The 25,163-nt window shown below is 42.0% G+C and overlaps 1 protein-coding gene across 5 annotated transcripts in view; it reads left to right on the plus strand.

The window, feature by feature from the left end:
• Positions 1–25,163, plus strand: part of BCAR3 (BCAR3 adaptor protein, NSP family member) — a 133,229-nt gene that overhangs the window by 21,467 nt on the left and 86,599 nt on the right. For 2 of the 5 annotated variants that reach the window (XM_042465164.1, XM_042465165.1), the window contains exon 3: positions 24,772–25,102. In XM_042465164.1, the coding sequence (XP_042321098.1) occupies positions 24,772–25,102 (331 nt within the window). Of the gene's footprint in view, positions 1–6,689; positions 6,889–7,146; positions 7,164–9,553; positions 9,662–24,771; positions 25,103–25,163 lie in introns of those variants that run through there. The other 3 variants (XM_042465166.1, XM_042465168.1, XM_042465167.1) reach the window with 3 other exon arrangements.

Consider the following 25,163-nt stretch of genomic DNA (forward strand, 5'->3'; position numbering starts at 1 on the left):
GCCCCGTTTTGGGGACCATATTTGAGTAAGGACTTGAAAAATCTGGAGTTCAGGTCTAGGCCAGTGGAAGACAGATTTCAAATTGGTCGAGTTATTTTGTTTTCTTATTAGAACAGCAGTCATACAGAAGTGGCTCAGGTGTGCATGGCTTCTGTGTACTTACATGGTGTCTTTGACCACATATTCAACCCAATACTTTATTTGCAGTAATATGAGTTAGATTACAACACTTTCACATCCACTGATACATGCCTGGTTATTCCCACATAAAACCCACATGCTTTGATTATCACAATTGGGGAGCATCTATGTTATTACTATTGTTGAACCATTAGGAGTGAAGAACTCAACATGATCTAGTACAAATCACCCTTAATGATCAGGATGTGTTCTGATCACTTCTGGGCAAGATAGTAGGATTACATTTGGCGTCTGTAGTACATCTAATACAGGAGTGTACAAAGCCCAGCAGTTCCAAAAATGCACTCCTAAGTCTCTAGAGCCCCTCCTCACAAAAGCTGATAGACCCTTGGTACTTGAAATAGCTAGCACCGCTTGTTGCAGCAACCAAGATGCCCCCACGCCTTCCCACATTCATTCATTCCACCCCCTCACTGCAGTATCTGCTTAACTTTTTTGCTGCCTCAGTCCCTGGTAGCAATCTTATTGGGCCTTCCAAACTCTCCTATCCCTCATTCAACCCCCTCTTGCTTGAATCCCTGCTTTAAAACCTCTTACCTCAGGCCCCTTCAATAGATCCCTGTTCTTTCAAATCTTTGCTCAACTTCTTTCAGAAATTGTATGAGTCCCTTTGAATGTGGCCTCCCAACCCCACTGCAGTTGCCCACCCTAATATAATGTCTTAACCTCCTGTGCTTTCTGTGTGCTGTAGCATCCTACCAAGAGTAAAGGAGGTATCTCCAGTAACTTTGACACATATCCTAAGAAAGCCACATGGAATATGCTGTTTATGGTGATTTTAAACAAATTACTTTCTGTGCTTTAACTGAGATTCTATTTTTGTTTCTGTTACTGTTGTTTGAGTGGCTATGGCCACCCTAAAGGACCCAATCACAGGGTTTTCTGAGGCGGAGAGAGAGTGACCTGCCCAAGGCCACCTAGTGAGTTTCCATGGCCAAATGGGGATTCAAACCCTGATCTTCAGAGTTGTAGGACTTTATTGCACCCGTTTTTTTCACCATTACAGGTACAGAAAGAGGACGCTCGTGTGCGTGCATGACCTGCCAAAAACGGATTGTACAGCACGGCAAAGCATCCCCCAAAAGGCCCCGTTCCGTTCCGTGGCGCCACGCCATCCCCGTTATGTGCTGACGGGCGCCATTTTGCTAGGTCGGAAGATTTCCAACCAGAACAGTCTACGCGCCACTGCTGTGGACCCTGAGGGAGTGAGAGTCATCATTGTAGTGATAGGCGAGGAACAAAATGGCAGGTGTAAAGATGCACTGGAAGCTGCAGACGGTTCAGGACTTTGGTCGAACAAAGACAAAGAAACAAAAGCATACACCAGCCTCCAAAGGTGCAAATAGACTGACGATTGCATGCAGGAACATCAGAACTATACAAGATTCTGCAGATAGTGGACGTCCTGAGCGTCGTTCTGCTCTAATAAGCCATGAACTGTCACGACTTAAGATTGACATCGCTGCTCTTAGTGAAGTTCGTCTCCATGAGGAAGACAGCCTTAAAGAACACGGTGCCGGCTACACACTCTATTGGTCTGGCAAACGCAAAACTGAAAATCATCTTTCAGGTGTAGGCTTTATGATCAAAATCTCCATTGCTTCCAAACTTGAAACCTTGCCAACAGGACACCATGACCGCATTATCTCCTTACGCCTCCCACATGTTGTTCTTTTCAGTATATATGCCCCAACAATGCAAGCCCACCCTGTGGAGAAAGACAAATTCTACTCAGACCTACGCCACAAAAAGTCCCTGCAGAAGACAAAATCATTATCCTTGGTGACTTCAGTGCCAGAGTAGAAAAGAACCTCAAAGCCTGGAAAGGTGTTTTAGGCAAGCATGGTGTTGGAAACTGTAATGATAATGGTTGCCTTCTGCTAGTTGATTATCCTGCTGCGTGAAGGCCAGCATAGTCAAGTCAGATATGGCAATTCTCTTTCAGAGCCCTTTTTAATAACTAACGGACTGAAACAAGGTTATGTTCTCGCTCCAACTCTATTTACAATCTTCTTCGGCATGATGCTTCAAAGGGCTACGGCAGATCTCGAAGAAGAAGGCGGCATTTATATACGTTACCGTACTGATGGTAGCTTGTTTAACTTAAGCTGTCTGAGGGCTCGCACCAAGACTCTAAACTATCTAGTCCATGAGCTGCTTTTTGCTGATGATGCTGCCCTCGTTGCCCATACGGAAGCAGCTCTGCAGCGCCTAACATCTTGCATTGCTACAGCTGCAGAGCTCTTTGGGCTGGAAGTCAGCCTGAAGAGATCGGAAGTTCTCTACCAGCCTGCACCACAGGAAGAACACTATCATCCCCACATCACTGTAGGCAAATCTGTGCTTAAGTCTGTTCAACAGTTCAGCTACCTGGGAAGCATCATCTCCTCAGACGCCAAGATTGATAAAGAGATCGATCACAGACTGGCAAAGGCATATAGTGCATTTGGAAGGCTTCACAAAAGACTCTGGAGTAACAAACACGAGGCAAAGCACAAAAATCAATGTGTATAGAGCCATTGTACTGTCTATTCTCCTTTATGGGTCTGAAACATGGGTCACCTATTGCCAACACCTACCACGCCTCGAACGCTTTCATCAGCGCTGTTTATGCACAATTCTAAATATACAATGGACTGACTATGTGACAAATGTTGCTGTCCTTGAGCAAGCAGGGATCACCAGCATTGAGGCCATGCTATTGAGAACACAGCTGTGCTGGGCAGGACATGTTTCTAGGATGAAGGACCATCGCCTCCCAAAAATAGTATTCTATGGTGAACTTGCCACAGGTCAGCATAAGAGGGGCGCTCCAAAGAAGAGATACAAGGACTCCCTGAAACAACACCTCAGGCTTGGCTAAATCGATCACCAACAATGGTCCGCCCTGGCCTCGCATCTGGAGGCATGGAGACGCACTCTATCTACGATGCTGCAGCCTTTTTCGAAAACTCACGCCGAACGAATCTTGAATAGAAACAACAGCGCAGAAAGAACCACAACCCGGAAACATCACCCAAGGAGACATTCTGCTGTGCTTTCTGCAACCGGACTTGTTTATCTCGTATCGGCCTTTTTAGTCATCAAAGCGCTTGTAGAAAGCGTGGGATGAGTCCTTCCTGAATCTTCGTTCACAGAGTAAAGCCAGAGAGAGAGACATACTTAAATCCATGGTGTAATTATGACCCAGATCCAAATTCAGTTGTTGTTCCACAGGACCACACAGATTCAGGCTGCAGAACTTTTCTTATCTGAAAGGGTTATCTTATCTTTAGTTTGTGATACATATTTATAGTACACCTACCATGTAGTATACACTCTATCCTGTGTAAATCCTGTATAAATAGCGTACTACTTTATCTGAATACATAGCTGTATGAAAGCTCATATCTTTCTCCAGTCTTAGAAATAAACAAGGCTGCAGCATAATTGCTAAAATTGTTTAAAAGACTATTTTTCTTTTTCCGCATTAGACTGTCCGTGGCATTTTTTATTTCAAAATTAATGTTTTCTTTGGATGTTATTTTTAAAGTATTGTAAATATGCTGTATAATCACATAATTGTAAAATTTTGAAAGTTCTTATTAAAATGTATTTTGTAGTACATACCACTAACCTATATTTCATTGTCAGAATTATATAGTCTTCCACATACCTCACTGCTATGAGATGATCAAAATCATTTTGTTTTCATTTTCAGTTAATTATGGTTTGTTGTTATGGCTGTTCCCACATCTAGTTTTAAACCATGGTTTAACTGTATATGCAAGCTGCAGAATTTATGTGTTCCCCATATCCCCATTCTTTCTCTGGTGCAGCTTTTAGGTTGTACATTAGCTCCTATTTTCAGTTAATTATAGTTTATTATAATTGTTCATGTAGTGGAAACAGGGAGAGCCAGCATAGCATAGTAGTTTGAGGTTGGACTATGACTCTGGAGACTGGATTTTTCCAGCCACAGTGTATAAGGATTAAGTGAACTATTCTGGGGTGGAACATTCTTGATTGGGCAATTAAGAAGGACTGATTGTACAGAAGATCTGTTTTTGGAATTGGCTCGGAGCTGTATGTATTTGTAGACTCTGCTTGGGCAACTGCAGTTCAGATATTACCACTAAAATACTATTATTTTGCACAAATTGTCATTCATTTTAATTATGGGTTAGGGAAATAGAACAAGAACTGTAAGACATGAGGTGGAGTGTTATTCTACACCATTGTTTACATGCACACGCACACACACCCAATAGTTCAGCATGCTTTCAACACCATAAACAACCATTGCTAGTTAAAACCAAAGCAAAAAGTTTCTAAGCTACCACCTTGCAGTTGAACCAGAAGAGTGGGGAGGGAGAATTCATAGGCCTCTGACATTTTCAGGAATAGCTACATCAAGTTCAGCATTGTGCTCAAACCTGAGCAAAATGTGGTTAACACAAAAAAGACTGCTTTAAAATTACTGATCTGGGAAACGAGAACTTCCAGATGCAGGCAAAGACCTACTACTACAGTACTTGAAACTGAAATAGAAATGCTGCCATATGCATCACCATTGAAACCCCTTGTTGGTAATGCTAATGGTGAGCAACACAGAGCCAGCTACTTCACAGGTATCTGACTCTGAGAAGTGTTTCCTCACAACCATGCACAGTGGGCCCTTGGTATCCGCTGGGGTTTGGTTCCAGGATCCCCTGTGGATACCAAAATCTGTGGATGCTCAAGTCCCATTAAATATAATGGCATAGTAAAATGATATCCCTTATATAAAAAGGGGGCAAAATCAAGGTTTGCTTTTGGGAATTTATAATATTTTCAAGCCATAAATAATTGAATCCGTGGATACAGAGGACTGACTATATTTGAAAACCATTGGCTCTCCTGTGGCCCCCCAGAGTGTCACTTCCTAATGCCTAACTTCGCCCTGCCTAATGATAGGGCTGGCCCTACTGCTTCAATTCTGGCATTAATATAGCAGGGGAAGGCAACCAGTCAGATATTGAGGATTGATGGGTGATCTAAATTGCCCTTTTCCTTAATCCCTTTTCCTTAATCCAATGATGGGAAAAAATTCAAGTGAGAGCTGCTGTTTGTTTATTGGCTTTGTCACCTGCTGTTTTAATTAAGCAAGCTTATGTGCCCCTTTGGTTGGCAGAGTATATGCTTTTTGGACATTAAGAGCCCCACACTGTCTCACAAAATACTGGATGCCAATAAAAGAGAGACTCCCCAGCCTCTGTAAAATTAGCTTTCCTTACATTCTGGTTAGAATCAGTGGCAGAAATTTGCACTTATCTTAAATTTATTTGCAGAGTGAAGTGAAATTATTTTGGGGACTCTAGTGATTTGAGTGGACTATGACTCTGGAGACCAGGGTTCGATTCCCTGCTTGGCCATGAAATGCACTGGATTTCTCCATCACCACATCTCAAATGAATTTCTTTTCTTTCTATCAGTTTTCTTCACTGTTCATCTCTCACATCTGTACGTGGTGATAGGAAATACAACAGTTTGGATGGTCCTAACTTTGGTGTTCAGTTTTAATACTTTGCACCTGAAGATCTTGTCTAGTTCTTTCATAGCTGCCATTCCTATTCCTAGGTTTCTTCTGACTTCTTGACTGCAGTCCCAAAGTATGGGAAATCTTAAAGAGATCCAATGTGAGGTCGTGTTTTGAGTGTTAGACTATGACTCTGGAGACCAAGGTTCGATTCCCTGCTTGGCCATGAAATCTACTTGATGACCCTTGGCAAGTACCCCTCTCAACAGCAATCCCCTCTCTGAAAAAACTTGCCAAGAAAAACCCATGATACACAACAACAACAACAACAACAACAACAACGCCTTAAATCCCGTCTCCCCTGGCCAGGCTGCTTATGGGAGTCTTGGAGCAATGGTTCCCCAAATGGTAGAGCATGACAAAGAAGCATGAATTTATATTTATATGAGTGTTTTAGCATTTGTTTTGTCATGTCCTCCATTTTTCTTGTATGTCCAATATTTTGAGTGCCTTGTGATTAGGACATCTGGTCACCCTGGGCAGGGTGTGTATGTGGTGAATTTAGGCAGGTGTTGTTGTTGTTACTGTGTGCCTTCAGGTTGTATGTTTGGTCTCAAATTTGTTCCACATTTTGTCCCTGGTAATAGTGAACAATTATGGCAACCCTATATCTGAGGGGATTTAGGCAGGTGTTGTTATTGTGTGCCTTCAGGTTGTGTCTGAGGGGATTTAGGAAGGTGTTTTCATTGTGGTGTGCCTTCAGGTCTTGTCTGAGGGGATTTAGGGAGCTGTTGTTATGTGCCTTCAGACTGTGTCTGAGGGGATTTAGGCAGGTGCTGTTGTGGTTGTGTGCCTTCATGAGCTGTTTAAGGGGATTTGGGCAGGTGTTGTCATTCTTGTGTGCCTTTCCCACTATGTTTGCTGCGCCCAGAAGGGACCTCCTCCTCCTCTGAGGCATGGAGGCGTTGTGGCAGCAGCAGCAATAGCGCCTGGTGGCTGCAGCGGGGCTCGGCCCTGAATCATCCATGGAGGCGGGGTGGGGCTGGACGGGGAGCCCTCAGCCACTGGCCCAGCCTTCGCCTTCGCCTCCAGGGCCAAAAGGGCGGCTGAGGGGACAAGGGAAGGGAAGGGACTAGACATGGCCGCCTTGCACTCAGCAGCCCCTCTCTCCTGCTGCTGAATCAGAAAAGGTAATAACGGCGCTGGGCTTTTGGGAAAGATGAATTCCTTCAGAGATCGAGGCTGAATCCACACTGGAGCAATAACCCGTTTTGGCAGCGCTTTAATTCTTTGTCTGGCTCTTTGTTATGGGATTCTGGGAGTTGGAGTTTGTTGTGGGGCTCACCAGCCCACAACAAACTCCAACTCCCAGAATTCCATAGCAAAGAGCCAGAAAGAGAGTTAAAGCGCTGCCAAAACGGGTTATTGCTCCAGTGTGGATTCAGCCTTTTGGCTGAAGAGCGGGGTATAAATAAATTATTATTATTATTATTATTATTATTATTATTATTATTATAGCGTAGGTGCACCCTAAAAGATAGTTGCTTGTACTTATTAATAGGAAATGACTTCTAAGTCGGAAAACCATCACGGGGATGTTCTTGGCAATGTTTCCTTAGGAGGAGGATTGCCATTGTCATCCCCTGAGGCTGAGAAAGTGTGACTTGCCTTAAGATCACTCAGTGGGTTTCCATGGCTGAGCTGGGACTTGAACCCTGGTCTTCAGAGTCCTAGTCCAGTGTTCAAACTATTACCCCACCCTGGTGCCTTGGCAAACAACAGATACTAGGCTTTGTGTCGGATGGGATTTGTAGTTTCACAAGGTTTTCTTTACCCTTCTCCACCCAGGAGTGCTGGTGCCTCACAAAACTACACATCTCCAGATTCTGTAGGATGGAGCCTTGGCAGTTAAAGTGGTGTCAAAGTGCACCCCAATGCATTCTCTGGATGCTGGTAAGACAGATGGGGGGATCAGGAGTAAGGTTCAAGATGTGCTGGGGGAGATGTTATGAACTTGTTGGGCTATGTAAACAAATCTGATAGGAGGCAGAGAAAGGGAGGGATGGCTGAGCTTTTCAATGCCCTGCTTGTGTGGTTTCCCCCCCCCCTCCTTCAGCTGTGCCTTTCTTTCCCCAGATCTCCATCTCTGCAGTTACAGTGAGTTATTAAGTAGGTGTGGAGTTTAGGACAGCTTCGTCAGGGAGGTATGGCTGTCATTCCTGCATAGGCAAGATTATTTATTGCAGAATATTTACTCTCTGGCCATTTTGAACTACTAGGACTCTGGGGAGACCACAGTTCGATTCCCAGCTCAGCCATGAAACCCACTGGGTGACTCTGGGCAAGTCAGACTCTCTCAGCCTCAGGGGAAGAAGGCAGTGGCAAACCTTCTCTGAACAAATCTGGCTAAGAAACCCCCATTCTCTCAGCTTCGGGAAATGGCCATGGCAAAACCCCTCTGAAGAAACTTGGCAAGAAAACCCCTTAGGGTTGCCATAAGTTGGAAATGAGTTGAAGGCACACAGCAACTACAAAAGTGGGGCTGCTTGTACAGTGTGGAGTTCACTCCCAGGTAAGCGCATGCATATCGGGTTGCACACCGCTTCAGCCTTCTCATCTCACTTGGCTTTGGGCAAAAGTGGATTATTTGTAACTCTTTCAAGGCACTTTGATGGGGTGTAAATATATTTACCAGTGCCTTCCAGTGTGGTTTGAGATCTGTACATAGATTGAATATTCTTATTTTCCTCCCAAATTAACATGAACACCAAAATAGGATACTAAGTGACTCATAAAATAGAATCACTTTTGAAGTCTGTGATTATTTTACAGAGATTTGGACCTTGCCAGATATTATAAATTATGTTAGAGCTGGAGGTGATCAGTGGTCATCTGATAAAATTTATAGTGAACTGTGCATTTTTTTTGCTCATTATCACAATTGTTGCTGTTGGTCATTTTTTGCCTTGAAGTCATTTCCAAGTTAAGGCTGCTCTAAGGCAAACCTATCCTGGGTTTTTCTTTTCGGGTTTCTTCAGAGGGACTTTGCCATTGCCATCCTCTGAGGCTGAGAGAATGTGATATGATACCCATGGCCCTTGTAGTTAATTGTTTTTGTCATTGTTCTACAGACTTTATGTGTTTTATTGTAAAAGCTCAATAAAATATTAATTAGAAAAAAAGAGAATGTGATATGATGAGTTATAAAATATTCCCAATTGAACATTTTTTCTTTCCTTACTTAGTATTGCTGTGTTTTCATGATCATTCTGACTTGTTGAGTTAATCACTAGGGGTTCAAGTGTTTGCAATTCTTTGCATGGGGGGCAGAGTAGATTGATTTCTATGGCTTATCAATATATTGATCCTATAATTTATTGGCAGAAACACCTGGTTCCCATTCCATACTGTAACTGATCTTGAGTACATGTAACTGCAACAGACATACTTCATTTCCTTGCCTTGTCTATTGATCCTCATCTCTTTCATGTACTGACATAATGCTATGGCAAACTGATAATGCTGTAGCAATAACAATAAGACTATTAGCTTGACTATGTTCTTTAGTGACAAGTGCCTTCTACCATTCCTGTCTTGCTTGCCTTTCCAATAATGCACACAACTGGTTGTAATTATTATGCAAGGAACAAACAATTCACTCTTAGACATCTTTAAAGCATCCCCATACGTTGCACATTGTGTTGGTGCGCTTCCTGTCAGTTGTAACTAATTTGGGTAAGGGTGCTTTTCGTTTCAGAAGAGGTTAATAATGGGGAGGTTTGCTGACTAAATTGGCAGCCATGGTGAGTGCTGAGTCCTAAGAATGCATTAAAAACAACATCACTACATTACTCTCATGGCTGAGATGTGATGGAATTTCCCCATTAAACATCCCGGCTGATTCTCTCTGTGCAGAGGCAAAGTGGCATGGATATCTGAATCAACAAAGCTTTCCTCTGTGAAGTAAGTAAGATTTCTTTAAAATGCAGTTTTGAGAAACCTTGAAAACAGCTGATTTATTCTTGTCCTAAGGCATTGTAAGTCAAATAATATATATTGTCTCCCAGCTCATATTTGTTTACTCTGATGGATCCAGATTGCCTTATTGTCAAATGAGCTAGGTAGCCTTGACAATGTTTTGGATAAGGCTCAGCTTTGGAAAGCAGGGGCTTTGGGAAGGGGACAGGCTTCCCACCTAATCTTCTTGGAAAGTTAGTAAACAGCGAGCGAGTGAGAGAGAAGTGGGTTGCCTTGTAGCTGTGCTGACAACATTGTTCACTTGCTTTGTTTAGCGAAAGAATGAATAGCTGGTTGTGTTTGTCCCTGAGAGGAGGAAGGGAGAGGAGAAGAGACCCACTTCTCTGGACATGACTCACCCCCGATGAACTCTCCATTTGTGAGGAACTGATGTGAATCTTAAGCTGCTAGACAACAGAGGGGGGAGACAGTGGAGCCAGTGGGAGCTGTTGATAATAAAAGATATCCCTTAGGGCTAGTAGATAGGAGACAAAAATAAGATTAGGTCAAATGTATAATTATTTAATAGCAGAAGTGTAAGTTGCATCAAGAACAGAACTCTTTCAGTATTTCTCTGCCTAACCTTCATTGCAGTGTCAATGTGAAGAGGATAAACAGATTTTTTATTCCATGTGCAACAACTTGGGCAATTTTTGAAGATGAGCTAGATTAATTAACAGTTAATTAACAACTACAACAACATGTCAGGCCCAATTCAGCCAAAGTTAAGCATATCTTAGTCTAAAGGAAACTAGTGAGCTGCAACTTTTCCATTTAAATTGCTTGGGTAGATAGCATCCTAAGTGCATTTCTGTGTTCTTAGTTACATATTTATGCTTTTTTTAAAAATTACATGAATAATCCACACGTGGTTCATATACATCAGCAAGCCACTTTGAGATCCACACTTTCTGTCTCTTTTGTTGTTGTTGTTCCTTTTCCCAGTAATTCATTATTTCAAAAGGTATTTAGGTTTCCTGGAAGTTAGTTGGCTGGCAAAGTTCACATGCGTATCCATGACAACTCCCAGAATTCATGGTGGCTGAATGATGGGAGAACAATGGATAGACTTGCTATGCAGAAGGAAAGAAGGAAGTCTGTCTAGAGGTGCAGAAGAAGAACGGGGGCTTTCCTTGGTCATTTTCTTTTCTTATATAACGCTTCCATTAAACACGAATATGGCTTAGGATAATTTGGAAGTAAAAACAACTAAATGTGGAGGACTAACACATTGCTTTTGGCACAAAGTTTAATGAATGAGAGTGGCCATCTTATATGCTCCCAGGCATTTTTATTTTTGGCACCCAGATCCCCTGCCGCTGTTGCTGTTAAATTTTCTGTGGCAATGGTGTGAAAAAAGGCTTTCCCTTTAAAACCAAGCACATGCTCCCCATGCGCCTTATTTAAAAATGGAGTCATGCTCATGCAAATACAACACTGCTTCTAAACATGGCATGCGTTTGCTGTGCAACTTGTTTACAAGTGGAATTTTGTTCTCAGTTTCTACATGTAAACAAGTAGTATGAGGGATACCTATGCACTTTTTTGCTCTCACCATCATGGCATTGATAATGTTGACCCTGGTAAGTTTGCAGGCTGCTCATGTAGCCTCTTGAAAGCTGTTTTCTCTTTCAGTGGAGCTTATCTGTTTTGTCTTCTTACTCCAAAGTCAAGGGAAGGCCCTCACATGGCTGAATGTCTCTCCATTTAAAACATCAAATCAAATCTTTCTGCATGTAAGCATTAGGCATGAAGCTTCAAGACCAGCCTTCTTTCTGACATGCGTTCCTTGATTTGTGTTTGAACACTGTGTTTGGTGATCTCTATGTAGACTTGTCCTCACTGCACGGTATGTGGTAAATTTCTGCAGCTGTGAGAGGGTCTCTCCTGTCCTTAGCTGAGCGCAGGGTTTGCTGGATTTTCTTGGTCAATCTGCAGATCATTTGGAAGTTGTGGTTCCTCATTAATTTCCCTGTTCTGTCTGTGACTCCTTTGATGTATGGTAAAAATAACTTTCATTTGGGTGCTCCCCCCCACTTCTGTGGGTTTTTCTGGGTCTGGCAACTCTTATAATGTCTGAGCCTGTAGAGCTCAGTTTAAGTGCTCCAGTTCCTCGCCCAGGAAGTGAGGTTCGCAGATCCTTTTTGTGCAATCAACCAGTGTTTTTCCTGTGCTTCTTTTTTGTCCTGGTTGATGGTTGGAGTTCTTTTGTAGGTATCTGTTTGTGTGTGTAGGTGTTCTGTATACCGTGTGGCCCAATGTTGATTCGGTTTGCAGGTGACCAGGATATCCAAGAATGGCAATGCCCCTTCCTTTTCTTTTTCCTTCATGAATGTTGCCTTACCACAAGCTACTTCCAGTGGGACAATGGATCCTATGAGTAGAGAGATGGGTCAGCCATAGGAGGTCCCCTGAGCCCCGTGATAGCAAGCTTTTACATGGAATACTTTGAAAAGCAAGCCCAATTCACTATGGAAAAGTGTGTGATGTCACCCACATGTGGCCAGAGTATTTGCTTGTGCAGCAGTTTTATTGGCATGGGCAGGAATCCTGTATCCTTATACTTAATTAAGTAGTTAACTAAGTAGTTTTCTTGCTCACCCACTCTCAAATCTGATGAAAAGATCATGCATTGATGCTCTTATCATTAATAGAATGGTTCTCCTTCTACCTGTGCAGTTAATTCTCAGTAAAGTAGGTGTGTGTGTGTGTGTGTGTGTGTGTGAATTACAATTGTGGCAGTAGTATCAAAAGCATAAATAATCCTTGTGAAATCGAAGGCTTTCAAGGCTGGCATCCATCTAAACTATGTGCTTGACTACATTTTTGAAATGGGGCATCTCTTGCAGATGTTTCCTTGCCCAGTTTAAAGCCCTGATTATGCTCTAAAAGTTCTTTAGTGAGCAGGCAGCCTCCACAATTACTTGGTACTTTTCCTTCAGATGTTTATGCCAACGCTGACAACGTGGGCAGGTGGAGGAGCAGTGTGACCTTGAGGTTGGACTAAAAGCATAGCTCAACTGCCTCTTTCACCATCATTAGTGACCATGCTGGCTAAGGGACTGTAGGAGCTGCAGTCCAAAAATCAGATTTCCATGCTCTGGGAAGAAAACATCTTGGCTGGTTCATGCCATCAAGCAAGTGGGCTCACAAAAGCTGCAATAACCTGCTTTGTTTTTAAAGTGTTGTTTATACTGCAGGAGGAGGTTAACACTGCTGCCCTTCTGGAATTTGCACTTGCTTGACTAAAGTGTAGTTACAGGCAGCTGAGTAAGCATGTACTATCTGAATTGGTGGAATTGGCTACTTGTTAAACTGGGACGAACTATAGTATGATCATGCAAAGCCAGCAATATCCAATAAACATTAGGGTCCCTGTACGTTTAGCAGTTGTTGAAGATGGAGGTATTTTGGCAGGCTCTTGCTTTCGAGCTTTTCAGTACTGTGTCATGACCAAGTTACACCTGTCCCAATCCCCTTTTTGTGAGATTAAGGATATTGGGGCCCTAATGATGAAAGGTTGGCCAGTCCTGCTGTTGAAAGAGTCTGACTCATTACTGAATGACATGGTGTTTGAAACTATAGTTCCTTTGCCTCATAGGCAACTTTTTTCAGAGAGTCATATAATATGATCAAAAGAGCTAAAGCATGCATTGCATTCTTTTCTCAAATTTGCTTATTTGAGCTGTCAGCAAAATATATTAAGCCAGGGATCTATTTTTATGTGCACTGTTGATTTTAAAAAATGATAGTGTTTAGTTAAAAGTGGTAGAATATTGAAATAGTGTTAGGTTACTTTTGACTAAATTAGACAGTCAAACCTTATATTATTTGGAAGTAAATTTTAAATGTACTGTCAAGAGAGATAACATCAGTTATTGTAATTGACACTACTACAAGGACTGTTTTCACAGGGAACAGGTTAGGTGAGAACATGAAGGCCTCATCAGTGACCTGGGACAGCCTTTGCTAGGTTGATGTCCTTCCTCCAAATGTGCTGGACTACAACATCCCATCATCACTAAAAGGGGCTCATGCTGATGGGATTTCTAGGCCAAACAGACTTTGGGAAGTTGCTTTTAGTCCAACCAAGTCACTCTTTGCTTGTCTGACATGTTGCTTGCCTGAGGACAAGATAATAGACCTCAATTCATGTGCTCAAGCTAGCTGGACTGGCCATAGAGTCTTGTTTCAGTGATAATAAAGAGGTATGGCCATGAAAACCCATTGGGTGACCCTGGCAAAGTCACACTCTCTCAGCCTTAGAGCTATTTGCCGCTTTTGTTTGGGCCAGCAAAAAGGCGGATTGGGGTTGCAGTGTGTGATTGCTGCAGCCCCAATCCGGCTTTCCCAGGCCGGCCTTCAACCCACCCCATCTGTTTCACTCCAAATGCTTGGTTCTGACAATTGGGATTATTTTTTTGATTTTGAGACACAAAACAAATGCTTGGACAATTAAAACTACCACAAAACTGTGTTCAGTTTTAAACTGAAGGGGGAAACGAATCTTGCCACCCTCCTTTCTACTGATTCAGAACAAGGGTAATGTCAGGAGCTTACAAAGAAGAAGAATACCTGGTAAAGGTGGTGAGTTGTATAGAGAAAATGAGTCAGCCTTTTTTATTGTAAAAAGGAAGTGTAGTAGGAGAGCAGTCTGCTTCTGAAGGAACTACATGTAAAGGTGATCTCTCTCTCTCCTCTCTCTCTCCACATTAAGGTTTTTGACACTTGACAGGACATAGTCACAACTTATAAGTGTTAGGGTTGCCATAACCCGGCTGCACCTGTATTTCCCGGTTTCCTGGGCTGCACGGGTGCAGCCCAAAAACCGGACCCCCCCCCGGTTGCAGCCAAGTTGCTGCGGCCTGCAAGCCTGCGTGCCCTCCTCTTCCCCCGGGAGGCGGGGAGGAAGAGGAGGACAAGCGAGGCCTGCCTGGGGCGGAGGAGGTGCCTCCCCGCGCGCCCCCCCACCCTCCTCCTCCGCCCCCTCCCCCAGGCTTGGCGCCCGCCTGCAGATAAAGGAGGAAAGGCGGACGGCCAGTGCCTCTTGCGCGTGGGCGCGCGGGAGGAGGAGAAGAGGGGGCGGAGGAGGCGGGGGAAGTGGGGGCGGTGCGGGAGGCAGGAGGGTGGCGCCCCCCGCGCGCAAGAGGCGCTGGCTCGTCCCCTTTGCCTCCCCCGCGCTGCGCTCCACTCACCTCCTCCTCCTCCGCCCCTTTTCCAGGCCGGCGGGAGGAGGTGAGCTGGAGGCGGCGGTTCGCCTCCTGCGCAGCCGCGCGCCACCTCCTCCACGCGCCCGCGTCCGCCCAGCCCCCAGGCGAAGGGAGGGGGAGAAGGAGAGGAGGAGGAGGAGGGGGAGGAAAAGGAGGAGGAAGGAGTGAGTGGCCATAGAGCCTCAAGGTTGTTTTTTTTGGGGGGGTTGCTTTTAATGCTACAAGTCTTCCTTACTTTGACAGTGATAGTGTGGTGGTGATGATGATGATGAAGATGATATGAGTGGGTCAGCTTGAGAGGCATGCATGCACTGTTTCAGAAGCCGAGAGAGTTGACTTTCCAAAGTGCCTTTTCTATGTGGTTTTGGTTCTGAGGCTGGTCAATGTAAATTGCGTGATTTTTACAAACTCATGCGCAGTGAAGAAAAACCAAAGTCCCTTGACACACACTTCTGAGAAGTACACTTGGTGCAAGAACGGTGAAACCACCTTGACATGTTCAATATGCATACCAGTTAAACCATGTTAAACCAGGGTTTGGTTATGAATAAGCCTCTGATGCAAGAGGCATGTTCAGTTAAAGCCTTGAAATGCCAAATGTGCTGTCATGTGTGTTTTTGGAATGGAGGTCGGGGGTTTTTGCCAGAAAGGGAAGTCCATTTCTGCCATCTGTCTAGAAATAATGCCCAAATGTCCTCCATTTTGAACATGCCTAAGAAACAGGCATTTAGATTAACATTTTTAAAAAAAAAAAATCAATTTTTCGCATGTCCTCCATTTTTTATAAAAATGTGCCCTACATTTGAAAAATTTGTCCTACATTTGTCCTACATTTGTCCCGGTTTGGAGGTCCTGACTTATGGCAACCCTATAAGTGATAGTTGAACAGCCTCTTTGCTGTCAGTGTTTTTTTTCCTCCTGGCTAATCTTTTGTCATTATTGGGTTTAGGCCAGCTGAGAGTTTAGAAGCTACAGCTCACAGAATCCATCACTTAACATGGCCACTCGTCATGTTGGCTATGGGACACTTAAAGCTGTGGTCTGAAAGAGTAACTTTACCAAGTGATAGGCTAGATCAGCTTCCTGGAATAGCTTTTATTGATGGAGATATATTTAGATAGTTTTACTCAGACAGACCCTCCTACACTTTTCAGATGATCTGGGACATTGTTGGCCAAGCACCGTCAGAGTATGATTAAAAAAAGGTTATTAATGAGGAATAACACAGAGAGTAGGAGAGGCTGTGGCAGTTTGCTTTTTCTGAGCTTACAGGGAAGTGCAAGATTCCACCTTTTCTCTCCCTTCCTTTTCAGTTAACTGACTTGGAGCCCAGTTTGCAGCAACTGAAGTACATGTAAATTGAAGACAAAAAGGAAAATGGGAGGGATGAGAAAGAAACGGGGTCATTTTAAAAGCAGCTGAAAAAGTGGAATGACAGTGGGTTAATCAAAGGTTCTTGACAAATCTGAACAGTTGAAGGGCATGAGAAGGCAAGTTGATTTATGGTTGAAAACGAGGATATTTACAAAATGTGAGCAACTATTACGCAGTTAGTCTACCTCTGAAGGTTATACCATTGAAATAGAAAACACAAAAAGCAAACTAGGGGCTAAATACTGTTAGAGTGGCCAAGGAAACCCAGAGTCTTTATCTGCAGGGAGCTGAGATTGTAAACATTTTAACTTGAACATTTTGATGAACTCAGTGGGACACTGAAATAAATGTGTTTAGTGGATAAGTATGGAAGGGCATTTGGCTTTACTCTGATAATAGCCTTATTGAAGTAGATTAGATCAGATAGTAGGGCCTATTGATATCTGAGGGTATATGGTGGTCATAGATTGCTAAAACTAAGCAGGTTTTAACTTGGTGACAGCATAGATGGAAAAGTACCTGTGAGTTACATGTAAGCTGCTCTGAGTTTTTTACAGGATGACTGGGCATAAATGTAATAAATACATTGCATCAGTACATTGTGAGAGGAATTTTGAAACTTTACACAGCAGATATATGTGTTTGGCCGCCAAAATGGAAATAATGAGAGTAGTGAAGGCTGGTGAAAGAAAAAAAAAAGGTCATGCATTTTGGAAACAGCCTTCAGGTGGGTTACAGAAAGTTCAAAATACTTTTGCTTACTTACACAAGGCTTATCAGCCCTGGTCATTTCATTTTGTGTGTGCATATGGATAGTTTTGAATAAAATAATCTGGTGAAACATGTAGAATTACTCTTCTTTTCTATGGTGTAGGAACATATCCCCATTCTTTGCCTCTGCTTCAAAATTTTCTATTAAAGCAATCATGTCTAAGAACACATCTACTTTGTTAAATGGATTATTCCTTAATGAAATGTGGAGAGGGCAGTGTGATAGTTTGTGGAAGCAGAATTTAATTTTGCTTCAAAGCAAGGATGAAAACAGCATTTTTTGCAAGTGGTAGAAGCTGTGCTGGCAGAATGTCATTTTAGGATAGAGCTGAAGGATTTCTTTTGGGGAGGAGGTGAACAATCTAATAATGTGATTTGTACCATCTGCATTCTCTACTGGTCCATTCCCAAGGGATCTACACAATATGCGTGTTCTGAAAGAATGGATTGGCCTACAGATGAATGTGTGATGATAGTCATTTTCAATTCCTTGTCTCTTAGAATCCAGTGTAGCTTTCTACTTGCAGACTCTAATTAATTGCGGGTGGATAAACTTGTTTCTCTGTGCATTTTTGAGGTTTAACACACTCTTCTCGCTTTGTAATTTTAATTCAGCACATTAGCTTAAAGATTAATGACCATATCCTAGATTTAATACTACTGTGACATGTTGAAAGAAAAGATACAAGAGAAGCTCCCTAAAATAATAATTTTTGTTGTTTTTGGAATCTGTTATGGTTAAGCCATCCCTTGCTAATAAGAAAAGATAAACATGTGTCCAAATATGCATTTTAAGTAGCTTCATATTCTCTTTGCATTTCCCAGTGCAGAATCCCACTTCTGTTTGATCTGGATTCCAGTATTATCAAACTCTGTGACCCAGCCACAGTAAAAGACAAGGCTGAAATAATAAAGATTTAGGTCAGAACAACAAAAAACATGTGTACTTAAAAGCTTAATTAAGTCAGGACTATCAAAGCACACCAGCAATTTAACAGATTTGTAGATCAGGCCAAAGTGATATTTTCAGTGCCACTTGTTCCAATACAGATGTGCTTATTTAAGTTCAGAGATGTGTATGTGCACATTGCATTTGTGTGTGTGTGTTGCACTCTTTCTTTGAATTTTTAAAAAAGTAGCAACTGAGAGCTGCTTACATGAGGCTTGAAGTCATGATCCTTGCTTTGATCAAGTTAGCTTTGTTTACATTTGCTTAATTTCAACAATGCTGCTTCATTTGCAGTCCAATTCATTCCGCTGGCCAACTATATATTTTGTTTACTGGTTTTTGTTCCCTCTTTTAGTCTAAGTAAACCAGACTAAAAGGAAGCCAGGCAAAGGCAGAGATGCAGAAAAAAGAAGCATATAGAATCATAGAGTTCTAGTGCAAGAATCCACCCCTAGAAATAATGTCTTTCATTTGCTAGTTGGCTTCTCAAGTTGTACTTGCCTTCATGTTGCTCATACAAGATGCAACCAGTAAAGTAATTTGATCTGCCTCGGACAGAGTTAAAAGTTTGTCCACATCATCACCTTAAAGAAAACATAAAGGAAGCTATCATACTTTGGATCTGTCATATGACATGACTCATTAGAAGAAGACAATAATGCCTGGCAGAGTGGGGGGGGGGGGGAAGAAGGCAGTAAGAAAAGAAGTAAACTGTATTAAAGGTTTATATTGTTGTCAGGTACCTTTGAGTTGACTTCAATTCATGGTGACCCCATGAATGAGACACCTCAAAGCTTCTCTGTCCTCAACCACTCTGATTAAGTTCTGCAGGCTCAGGGCCATAGCCTCCTTTATTGAGTCTGTCCATCTGGTGTGAAATCAACCTCTCTTTCTACTGCCCTCCACCTTTCCTAGAATTATTGTCTTTTTTAGTAAGTCCTGTCTTCTCAAGATGGTTCCAAAGTATGACGGCCTTAATTTGGTCATCTTGGCTTCCAGGGCAAGTTCAGATTTGATCTGTTCTAAGATCTATTTGTTTGTCTTTTTTGGCTGTCCATGGTGGAATCATAGAATCATAGGGTTGGAAGAACACTCTTCCACATATCAAATAAATTGATTCTCTTTCTATTGGTTTCCCCCCCTGTCCACCTCTCACATCCATACTTGGTGATGAGAAATACAATGGCTTGGATGATCCTAAATTTGGTGTCCAGTTTTAATACTTTGTATTTTGAGATCTTGTCTAGTTTTTTCATAGCTCCCATTCCCATTCCCAGTTTTTTTTCTGATTTCTTGACTGCAGTCCCAGTTTTGATCAATGTTTGAGTCAAGGTATGGGAAAGCCCATTAGAGCCTGTGTGGCATAGTGGTTTGAGTGTTGGACTATGACTTTGGAGACCAAGGTTTGAATCTGCACTGAACCATGAAACCCACTGGCTGACCTTGGGCAACTCATACTCCCTCAACTTCAGAGAATAGCAATGACAAACCCCTTCTGAAGCAACCTGCCAAAAAAACGCCTGTGGTAGGGTCACAATCAGTTGGAAATGACTTGAAGGCACACAACAGTAACAATGGGAAATCTTAAACTATTTCAATTTCTTTGTTGTCTAGATCAAATTTATGTAACTCCTCTGTGATAATTATTTTTGTTTTCTTAATGTTCAACAGTAAGTCTGCCATGGCACTTTCCTCTTTGCTTTTCTTTAGTAATTGTTTCAAGTCTTAGTTTTTTGGTGGATGGACTCAATCAAGGAAGTCTCCATGATCTTAATAACACAGTGTCTAGCAACCACACTGCAAAAATAACCTAGCTTGACACCGCTTTAACTGCCATGTGTCAATGCCATGGAAATCTGTGGAATGTAACTTGTTGTGGCACCAGAGCTCTGACAGAGAAGGCTAAATGTCTCACAGAATTACAATTCCCATAATTTCATAGCACTGAGACATTGCAGTTAAAGTTAAATAATCAAATTAAATTATTTCTGCAGTGTGAATGCAGCCTTGGAGGTCTCTTATTCATAGGGTTGCCAGTTTTTGGCCCCTTGAAGTGGCTACTCTAGTTCCTCCAAAGTCACCCAACCCTTTTAAAAAAAAATGCCAATTTTCAGATTGTTTTTCTCCCCAAACCTCATGAAATGAGCTCACAACCAGCTGCTCCCCCACCTCTCAGCACCCCATAAACCACTCTGTCCAAAAGATAGCCGAAATGACACCTGGAAGTTAAGAGACATCACTTCCAGCATGGCAAAACCCAACAACGTGGCTTACTGGGGGTGTGGAGCACAAGTGGAAACCTACCCCCTATGCAGTTGTTCACAGGCCTCTTGTACAACATGGAGCCAGAGTGGGAGGCGTGGTGATAAAATCAAAGTGGGTTCCCCATGCCCACAGCAGTGGATCCACTGGTTTCACAATTGAATCTAACAGCATATGGAGGACCATGTGATTCCTGCCCCTCTGGTATGGCAAATTGGAGTTACTTGTGGAAAACAGAGGCAACTGACACAAATTAGCTATTACAGTGAATAACAACAAGGAACATACCTGTAGAACCATATGTACTTCTTTATAAAGGACAAGTGTTTAAAACAAAGGTACCCCCAGATAAGCATGTGAATCTTCTATAAAGTATGATGGTACTTGCACTTTGTTTTAAGCAACTTTGCCTTGTAGTCTTCTGTAATCAGTGGAATTGCTTATGTCTCCCAGAAGTGCCAAATCAGAGATGATAAGGAGGACAAGGCTTCTAGTAATCTCATCTTACTTTGCAAACTCCTAGTGAACTTAGATTGAACTGTAATACTGGTACAAGTTTCTAAATCACATTCAAGGAAGTTTCAAAACACATCACATTCGGTACTTGGATAAGGATATCACCATCTTCCATTCATGTGGGTGTGCTCTGTTCCCTGTGCTTTGATGTCCATCATGAGTCTGCAGTCCACCTACGTACATTGTGAATATATCCACATGTTTTAATAAGGACATGTATCCATTGACAGAATCTATTGATCTATTATTTTTTCCTCTTTACTTTATAATATTCTGAGGCAAACAGGAAAAGCTATTTGAAATATTTAATTCATGATTTATTTTAATAAAAATATGTGAAAAAAGAAAGAAAATAGAAAAAGCCTATTATTTTTATTGCACCAAAATCTATAAAGACTTATTCTTTTGTGACTGTCTCTCTCTTTCATGATACGGCTGGTGCTCAAACACTAAATTTGGATCATTCTGGAAAAATAAAATGGTGGTCACCAGGAGACAGCAGCTGAAACCTACTCTGCTGCCACTGGGGAAAATGAATGCCTCACAACCTTGAAAGGCTGATAAATGGGTAGAGAGGGATCATAAAGTGAAGCCCACTTCTATCCATGACTACATTGATGATGATGATGATTGATTATCATCATCATGACTATCATGATTACATTGTTTTTCTAAGAAATGTGACTTAAGCCCATCAACTTTTCATTTATGGACAGCCATACTTGGAAGATGGGAACTTGTAAAAAATAGGAATGATCAAAGAGAAGCATATACACGTTCTGTATTTAGAATGATGTGAAGTAGTGCAAGGTGGTGCTTCCCTCCTCTGCCCTATTCTGAGTAGAAATAAGGGTTGCTTTTCTTTGTAAGTGTATGAAGAATATATGGTCATGTCTTCTTAACAGATATAGATATTTTAGGCAACATCTACACATCATCATGTTGCCAGATAACCAAGAAGCAGGGTTAGGTGAACTCTGCCTGCCTTTCTTTTGTGACTTTTAGTAGCTTGGCATGCAGAAATCAGAAAATAACCTTTTTTTAAACAGATCTAACGATTTTTTTTCTATTTGGTGCTGCTCTTGCCCAAGGCACAGCTACAGGGCCCAGTTCAAAAGCTGGCACTCATAGTGGTCTATAGTATGATTTTTATTTTTTTGGTCATGTAAGGAGCTTACCAATGAGACTTGCCCAGAGGAAAGTGGCCTTATGCTACATGGTTCCCAGAAGAGCTTGCATCCATATAGTTGATTGTGCTTCAGCAACTATGTAGCTTTCAGAGCTTCTTTTCATTTCTCTCTGTAGTAAAAGCCCTCCAGCAGCTCAAACATCCTTTGAAGTTGTTTGAGTGAACTGGCACTGGCAGGGGAAGGAGGAAAGGATATGTCCTAATAAATGCATTTTCCCCCAGCAGTTCTTCTTCTCTGAATTGAATACTACATCCTTTAAGTCATTTCAAGGTCTCACAGCTGTTTAGGAGAGGGTAGCTTCTGTAAGTTCTTGAATTCAGCCCAAAACAAAAACAGTATGTGTAGATGTCTGGTTACTTGCATTAGCAAGCAGGTGCTCAGTGTTGTTGTTTTGGGATGTTGGTTTGCATTAGGAAATTCCACTGCAAAAAAAAGCTAATTCCATTTGTATCTCCTACAGTGGTTATATAGGACAAAACTGTTGCAGATGTTCTTTCTTTTGATGGAATAATATACAGGGTGCCCTTCCCTTACGCAGGGGATCTGTTCTGAAACCCACCCACCCCCATATAAGAGAAATTCTGCGGATGCTCAAGCCCCATTTCAAACAGTGGGGCTTGTGCCCGTGGCGCGGCATTGCCTTTTATAGTGAGTGGCTTTCAGCATAAGCTGAAAGCTCCGTAAAGCACACCCGCGTATGACGCAGACACACTATATAAAGGGTCAAGTCCAGACATGGTTCATGAAGCCAATGCAGAAGTTGGGAATAGCTGGTTATAGACAGTTGTTACTTGTATTTAATTTCTTTGTGTAGTAACTATGGCTTTTAACTTGCAGCATGGTCTTTCATTCATAGAAGACGTATCAGTCCAATGGAGATTTCTGCTTGCAGAAGGGGGATATCAAATTTTTACCAATCTCCCATTCCTGAGCAGACCCAATTCCATCAATACAGTGCTCTGGAAGGTCCCACCAGAGCCCTCATCCTTCTTTTGCTGGCTGCATCATCCCATATATGGCATTCCACTTATGGGAATTCAAGATCTGTGTCATAAAGATCTAAGCAATAAAGATCTAAGCCATAAATAATGCTACTGTGAATAATATACTAGCATATCCTTGTCTGAATTTGTATCAACAGGTTTGTTTGTCCTTGAAACAGGTTTTCCAGTTATTTCCTTTTTCTAGAGATTTGTTTGCTTGTAGGCATTTAGAAACATGCAAGCTATGCCCAAACAATTTTAAACCCCTTTCCCCTCTGCAGCAGTGAATATTTTTAAGTATTACCTTTTGATGAGCTTCAACTGGTGATCTCTAAAACGGAGGATTGCTTATGTAATATCAGTCCTATCTGACAATTTAGCTATATTTAAAGATTTCTAGTTGATGGATGTCCTGTGTAAGAACATGGGGCTTAAACAACAATTAGAAAGATAAATGCCACTTGTAATTGCAACCTCCCATCCCCAAATCTCTCTAAACATTTTCACGTGTGTCTTTTGAGTCTGCAGACCTGGGTTTCACAACACAGTTTGACCTAATCCAATAAGACATTATCCTGGTAAAACAGTCCACAGTGGATGAAGCTACAACCTATACCTGTGGAACAGTAATCATTGAAAGGTTTACTACAGCTTTTCAGTTAGTTCTGCCAATTCCAGCAAATTTAATAAATCACCATGAGAGTGGCTGAATAGTTGTCAGCAAATGCCAATGGGATGCCCATTTATTTTTACTCTTTTTCCTTCTGCCTAAAAAAATTGCTGAATTATGCCACTGTGAAGATGTTGGCAAACTAGATTAGCAGTTGTGGTGGCTAGAGATGGCTAAGAGTTTTCTTCTAGTTTTTTGTTGACCAGAATTTACCAAAATTTGACTGTGGAGAAAGTGAAACAGACTTATTTGCCTATCCTCTAGTGCAGGGGTTGACAACTGTGGGAGACTAGGCAGCCATATTAACTCCACAGGAGACTTTGGAAGGACACATCTCTCCACTGCACCTGCTCATGCCCCCCAAATGCCTCTAGGGTCAGAGAGTGTGGTGGCATTTCCACTAGGTTTTGCCATTTTAGGCTCAGGAGAGGGCTTTTTAACAACAGGAAGTGAGCAGAAGCCTTTTCTTTGTCACCTCCTTTTTCAAAAAAGGCCATTCCTGGGCCCAAATTGACCCAGAGTGGCTATAAAATGTAGTGACCTTCCAGGGGTCTTTCCCCCCCCCCAAACAATTTTTTTTACCCCCACACCCTCCTAGTGGATATTTGAGGGCAAAAATAATTTATTTGGGGGGAGGGTTGACATGGGGGGGTTAACTCAAAGGCTGTACTTTACTCACTCCTGCTCTAGCAGGTGAGTGTGTCATTTTAGTTCATTTAATATCAGATTTACCAAATTTTGTAAAATATTATAGTGACATACTGTGAAAGCAACAGATGACACCATCCCCTGAGGATGAGTGATAATTTTATCAGAATTTTACCAAAATTTGTGAAGAAAAATTTAAAATGGAGGGAAATGAAACTGACAGATTTGGTGATTTCTAAAGATGGCAGCCAGGAATTTTATTTGTGGTGGCCTTTTTTGGACTTCTCTTGGCCTTCAGTTTGGCAGATATCAAGTCTTAATGTTGGGTTATGTTGCTGCTTCTTTTTGTCTTTTCCTTACTCTTTCTCTAATGTAGGCTCACAGAGCAATCTAAATGGGATCTATTAATTTCCTCTATCTTGATCATAGAAGGTAATTTATACTGTTTCCTAACTTCTGTCATGTTCAACTTTTGTTTCCTAGAGTTAAGGATGATTGCAGCTGGGAAGTTTGCAAGTCTCCCAAGGAATATGCAGATGAGCCATGAATTCTCCTTGGCCTCTTCTATGGACCTTTTGACCAGCAAACCATCTCTGGTGGCTGATCATCGCTCAGGTATATGTCAAGATATTTCTATCCATGGCACCCTCCCAAGGAAGAAAAGAGGAACTGTTCCTGTTGGATCTTCTGAACCCTTTCACCATATGGGAACTTTGCCATACTGCAAAGCACATCGACCTCAAGGACCTTTAATTCAAGATATCATAGAGGAGTATCCCCAGAAAAGCAAGAAGAACGACAGCTTCTTTCGCAGGTAAATCCTTTAAAATTTAAACCTGCCTAAGTTTATTTCCAGCAAAGCTCAAGAAAAACTG

This window comes from Sceloporus undulatus, chromosome 4 (assembly GCF_019175285.1).
Source record: "Sceloporus undulatus isolate JIND9_A2432 ecotype Alabama chromosome 4, SceUnd_v1.1, whole genome shotgun sequence".
NCBI lineage: Eukaryota > Metazoa > Chordata > Lepidosauria > Squamata > Phrynosomatidae > Sceloporus > Sceloporus undulatus.